The sequence below is a fragment of the Dipteris shenzhenensis genome, chromosome 4, assembly GCF_047967505.1.
Source record: "Dipteris shenzhenensis isolate YYH24624 ecotype China chromosome 4, Dip_SZ_1.0, whole genome shotgun sequence".
Classification (NCBI taxonomy): domain Eukaryota; kingdom Viridiplantae; phylum Streptophyta; class Polypodiopsida; order Gleicheniales; family Dipteridaceae; genus Dipteris; species Dipteris shenzhenensis.
Genome location: NC_141599.1, coordinates 38,083,071 through 38,089,301, shown reverse-complemented (window position 1 = coordinate 38,089,301; position 6,231 = coordinate 38,083,071). Strand labels below are relative to the sequence as shown.

Genomic DNA, 6,231 nt, shown 5'->3' with positions numbered 1-6,231 from the left:
GGTTTCCTCTCTCCTCATAATTCACACTTGGATTGCCAAAATGTTGGATACCCTGTAGAAAGGATAGCATTGCACCAATTGAGCTGTCCCTAGCTAGTGATGAAACTAAAGAATTGCAAGCAACATTCCTATTTGGGATTATAACAAACCCGGCTGCTCGTATTTTGGTATTCGAAAGAAAGTAGGATTGCGTTCTATCCGGAAGAACATAGCATTGTACTACCAAATGAAAAATTAATGTCAGAAGTAAAAACTCGCAACACGCGGCGCCAAATTGAGCTCTGCTGCAAATAACGTAGTCGTTCGCAGACGATCAAATTAGACGATACGATACGCAAAGATGGGATTCCGATGCAGAAGGTACAATGTGAGTGCTCTTAGTTGCCTTTCACTAAAAAAGTGAGTGCCTAGTTGCTATTGATGTACCGACCAACTAAATTTTTTTTGAGATAGCCCAGAAGAATATGAAAGCCGGCTTGTTTCAGCCGACCGTAGAAGATGCGTTAGACCACAGTAATTAATATAGAATTGAAGCAAACATCTATGAGACCGTACCGTCACATGGGCAGCAAAACGGAAATCGGCCAACGTTATTCACGAGGTGATCCCTTGTTTGAGACTGCACAATTTTTGGTTAATAGGTGTTGCGTTGGACAATTTGCTTGTTAATTAGAGCTTCTGAGCAACGGTTTTGACAGCGTCAGCCAGCGCCACAAGCACTTGTACTAGAGTTGCAGTCTCTTTGGATCGATGCTGCACGTCTATCTCTTGGGGAAGTCTGTTGGTTTTGCCCAGCTCCTCTGTGAAACAATCGACCAGGTGCGTGCAGTCTTCTTTTGTAGGATTGATCAACGTGTTCACCAGTTCTGAGGGTTTGGAGGCAGTAGGCGGCTGGACGATATGGACGTGATGGAAGTGCGAGCGGTCTCGTTCTGTGTTATTGTTTCCAGTTGGTAGACTGCTGGCCTTGTTGCAGCTGATCACACCTTGAGATTCATGCGCTGTCGATGATAAAAGTTCCAACATTGTCTGCTTCAAATCTTTGCCCTTGTGGGACTGAACTCTTTGTCTTTGCTCCTCTTTTTCATTCTGAATTGTATGCAGGCTGTAGAAGATGATCTCGTCCATCTGTGGGGGAAGCCTTGCCTCCTTACGCTCCTTGTTTGTCATGTCTTTGAAATAGTTCCTGTCTCCCCCTCCGCTGCATTGCCAATCCCTCACGGCTTTGTAATCCTTCATCATGTTCTCCCATTTATCCTGACATTGACTGCCACTTCTTTCCATGTCTCTTGATTCCAAGTGCCGGGCGACCATCTTCCACTTCTCAGCACCGGGGAGCTTCATCCCTCGAGTTTTGTACGAGAGGGAACGTTGTCGCTCCGTCCTTTTGGCATCAATCAACGTTAGCATTTCAGGAACCGTCCAAGGTGCGCTTCTGCTACGCTTTCTGTTGGCGGTCCTACCGCTCGATTCTACGCAAGAGTTAATCAATGCGTTTGCATGGACACTATTATCGTCGACCGTTGCTGAAGATGTGGGCACCGATGTTAAATCTGAGAGTGGGCTGAGGGCAGGGGTGAGGCCCATGGAGATGGTGGGTTGCGGGATATGTTGCTGTGACGGGAGAAAGTGCTCATTAGGTGGTTTGGGGAGCGAAGTTGCTGGACGAAAGCGTGCAGTATCTGCCTGTTCGGGGCCGGATACGTGAGCAGGAGGCGCTTCTGTCTGCACAATACTTCTGCTGTCGACCAACCGTAGAACAAAATTAGGTGCTGGTTTTTCCTCTTCCATGATTCGTATCAGGCCAGTGCGAGGAGGGATATGGGCGTAAGAGTGCAGGAATCCGAAACTGCACTGCGCGCAACGGGTGGCATGTCATTCATGCATGGAGGGAAGGGTGAGGGGGTTCTGAAGGATGGAATCATGTGTGGTGAACGCTGCGTTACATGCATGCAGCGTGTCGTTGATGATGCAAAGGGAAAGGAGGGGGGAGGTATATAAGCGTATGTAGGCTGAGAATTGAAGGAGTATTAGAGCGTTGCCATAGCCACAGCAGCCGCTGGGGCTCGTTGGCCTTTTGGACAGTTATCAACCAGTTACCGATGGTTACAATTGCGCTAGTGTTCTATGTGATAGCCGCCACCTTTCCTAATCTTTGTTTTTCCTTTTGCTTAAGCCTCCATAGTCAGTATACTTGTCCCTTCAATATTGGTACTACCTGGCAACTAGGTCCCCCGAACATGAAAAAATTCATAAAATGTATCAAGGGGTGGTAAATTACTAAAAGATTAATTTCTATTATAAAGAGTGACTATGTCAATTTTCTTCACCTTGCAATGGTTGAACTCTCGTAGGTTATTTCGACTTATGGATGTGTGAGACCCTATGGCAACTACATCCTCCTCCAAAAAGTGGACAACAGGAGCAAGGTTATGGGACGGTGATGGCAAGTATGAATACTTTGAGATTGACTTAGACGAAGCGAGGAGGAGAAGTAAGTATATCGAAGAGAGAAAGGGTTGCCGCATGGTCATCCCAAGCTGAGACCACAATGAAGCCTCCTTAAACTCATACAATCTTTCAACAGCCTCATATTACGTTAGGCCATCTTTGAATTGATTGCCATTTGCCAATGGGTCATGTTAAATACCAAGGCACACATAAAGATAACTTAGTGATAAGGCTATGGCTGAGCTTGCATCTATTTTGATGAAGATCAATGTATTGTTCAAAACTTAAACACATAGCTAAATAATCAACCATGAATCCTAATGCAGAATGTCAATGTAAGAATTACAATTTGCATAGTAAGTAGTTTTGCGTTATGAGTGAAAGATGTCATTGATTCTCATAGTGTAGAATAAAAAATAACTCCTAATGCCAATCTAATCAAGATGAAAGCATAGGATGAGTAATCAACGTGTATCGAGTAATGCCAATATAATCAAGTCCAACAATTTAGAAAACATAGCTAAAGCTTGATTTTAAAAATGAAACCGAAGATGATTGAGAACAAGGAGGACCAAAGACTTACAAGACATGCAACTTCCATCCAATTGATAGGAGTTTCCTCCCAATCTAGCTTATCAAATAGAGATAGGAGTTTCCTCCCAATCTAGCTTATCAAATAGAGCTTGTGCACCATGAATGTATGCATAGTTGCACTCCTCATTCAAATATCACCTATCACAAAATACTTGTGGAATCAAATCCAAAACATCAGATGGATTCGTATGAGAAAAATAATGTATTCAAAACAAACTAACAATTACAAAAGAAGTACATAGCACACATACTTACCACCCACGCTTAGAATACTCGCTTGGAGTTCGCTTGCTAGCACTCCTGAGATGTGAAGCACCTCTCCTCTACTATACAGACATGCATCTCTTTCTCTTTCTTGTCTTACTTCTTTGGAGCATCATGGTACTCATTTCTAGCCCTGCTCCAATCTAACTTTCTCACATAAGGAGGCATCATCTTGCCTTCCTTCACCGCATCCCAAATCTTCGATCAATGATGTTTCATTACTTTGCAAAAGTATGATATCATGTACTTCGTATCAAGCTCTTGATTGAGAGGTAGAACAAACTCCTTATGGAGTTTATCTATGACATAAATTATTTTCTCTTAACTCTAGTGTGGTCACATATCTAATAGGTATATCTTAAAGGTCACCTGCATGAGCTACCTCATGCAAGCTATTGACTCTCGAGCCTTTGGAATCCTTGACGATATGTAGTGACTCATGAACATTAGATGGTAGACCTATGGTGTGGATGGGCCTGGGTGGCAGATGATGTGGTGGTGGGTCCTATAGTAGAAGGGGTACTAGATAGCATGACCATGCCTCTTGTAGTAGCGAGGGCTCTAGAGGCAAGTCCACTAGCAAGTTGTGTCTCAGGAATAAGCTCTCAGCTCTAATGTGTGGATTATATCACATCGATTGAGTCCCTACCACAACATCCTCTCCTATGATGAGATCGACCCCCAATTGACAATGCCATACTATGAGGCATCTCCCCCTCACCACAAGATGGCCTAATGTATAAACTCGAAGGAAGCAAGGCCCATCCAACATGGCCCACTATAATGCCTCAAAATGCTGCAAGCTCATGCTAACTCACCCATCTGGTCAAGACTCATCTACGAGATCTATGAATACATATATCTCTGGCTCTTTGATCTAGAGAAGTGATGAGTGGACATAGCCACTACATTGAAAAGATGCATGAAAACAAATAAAAAGGCCTCAATCAATCTGAGAAATTACTTACATAAAAAACTTGAGTTGCAAAACAAAATAGATCTATGCAGAGTTTATAGGATCATACTTGCAAATGAAAATAGAGTAGAATAACGATTGTAGAAAAGTTTGGTCGACTTGCACATGTGAAAAGGACTTAAAAGATAGCAACTTGTTCCTAGAAACAAGGATGAATTATGAGGATGGAGAAGATGGGTGATAGAATAGGGTATGGGGATCAAGGGCAAGGGGACATGGTAGCGGTGAGAGAATGGTATGTAGGAAGGGGAAGGGAAAGGGGTGAATGGTATGAGAAAGGGGAAGGTAATGAGAGACTGTCATGTAGGAAGGGGAAGGGATGAATGGTATGGGGAAGGGGAAGGGGTGAATAGCATGTAGGTGGGAAGGGGAATGGTATGGGGAAGACAGGGGTAGCTACTGTAAGTACCTTTAGTTTTTCAAAGCTTTTCTTTTCATTCATCCCATATGAAGGTGCTTTGCTTCCCCTTAATTTGATCATCCGTCATTGGAACAATAATCCTAGCATAGTCTTGTATGAATCTCTGATAAAATCCAGACAAACCCAAGAATATCTGTAATTCATCTAGATTTGTAGGATGTGGCCATTCCAAAATGGCCCTTACTTTTTCAGGGTTCATACAAATCCCTTCTTGGGAGATTATATGTCCCAAGAAGTTTATTTCTTTTGCAAAGAATTCACATTTTAGATTCCTTAGCAAAAAGAGAGTTATCTCAAAGCAGCTAGAACACTTTTTGCAAATGTTCCAAATGCTTTTTCTTAGTTCTAATATAAATAAGGATGTCATCCAAAAATACTATAGCAAATTTTCCTAAATATGGCCTTAAGACACTAATCATAAGTGTCATCACAACACAAAGCAACTATAGATGCGCAAAATAGCGGGCATGTCTACAGGTGCTATTCAAATAGAGAAATTATGGACACATCTAATAGCACATCTATTGGTGCGTCTATTAGCGCTCTATTAGCACGTCTAATAACGCATCTATTAGCACGTTTATTAGCGCATCTACTAACGCGTCTGCACTGTGAATTGGACGTGAGTTTAGATGCAGATTTAGAAGAAAAATAGAGAATACAAAAAGTGAGATTTTGGGACACCCTGATAAATGTACATCACTGCTTTCCAAACATTGCCCATGATTACCAAAGCATGTAATTTAAACAAAAATATCAATGCATTTTTGCAAACCCATGCCACATATACAAAAATTAAGTGAGGTGAGGAGAATGAGACAATATGTAAAATAGTTTTGCCAATATCAACGATGGGCTACGGTTCAATCTCATCCTCAATGAGATCAATCCTTGCCAAACTATCTACTTCAAAATCCAAACCAGTGTTGACATCTACAAATACATTCAACCCACTACTACTTGTGCTACTCATGTGCTCATCGAAATCAGCATCACCAATGGTAGGCTCGTCCTCATGGGTAATGGCCTCAATATCTGTATCTCTTATCTCATGATCATCCTCCTCTCTCGTATCACGATCATCATCACCTCCATGGCCATGATCATCCTCCATATGCTCCATATTAGAAAATGTATGATACATCACTTTGGAACGTGGCGTAATAGGTATGACATGCCACCATCTATTATTATCCACCATTGGTTGATAGGCAACCTAATTCAAACAAAAATATAATCATGTTATTTTTCTTGCATCGAAGGTATCAAATATTTAAAAGTGAGTATTTTTATATGTGTGTACAATACCTGTTCACATTGTTATGGTAGTACTAGTGTGTCCTTCTTACTTTGCCAAAACTTTGTGGAGTTAATAGTTACAAAGCCACTTGCATGGCGTTTGATTGTTGCATTAGGGCCTCTTTCCACCACGTCATTAAACCACTTTACATCCAAAACATACACAAAGAAGCATCAAAAATCAAGCTTAATAATATCTTGGATTATGCCATAATAATCATCCATG

The 6,231-nt window shown here is 41.7% G+C and overlaps 1 protein-coding gene across 1 annotated transcript; it reads right to left on the bottom strand.

The window, feature by feature from the left end:
• Positions 1–669: 669 nt before the first annotated feature.
• LOC147902818 (uncharacterized) lies at positions 670–1,791 on the bottom strand. Its single transcript, XM_087373949.1, has one exon. It carries the CDS (start codon positions 1,789–1,791, stop codon positions 670–672), a length of 1,122 nt encoding a protein of 373 aa, XP_087230075.1.
• Positions 1,792–6,231: the final 4,440 nt, after the last annotated feature.

Excerpts from the sequence above, each read along its gene's own strand:
- LOC147902818 (XM_087373949.1), bottom strand. The coding sequence starts at position 1,791 with ATGGAAGAGGAAAAACCAGCACCTAATTTTGTTCTACGGTTGGTCGAC.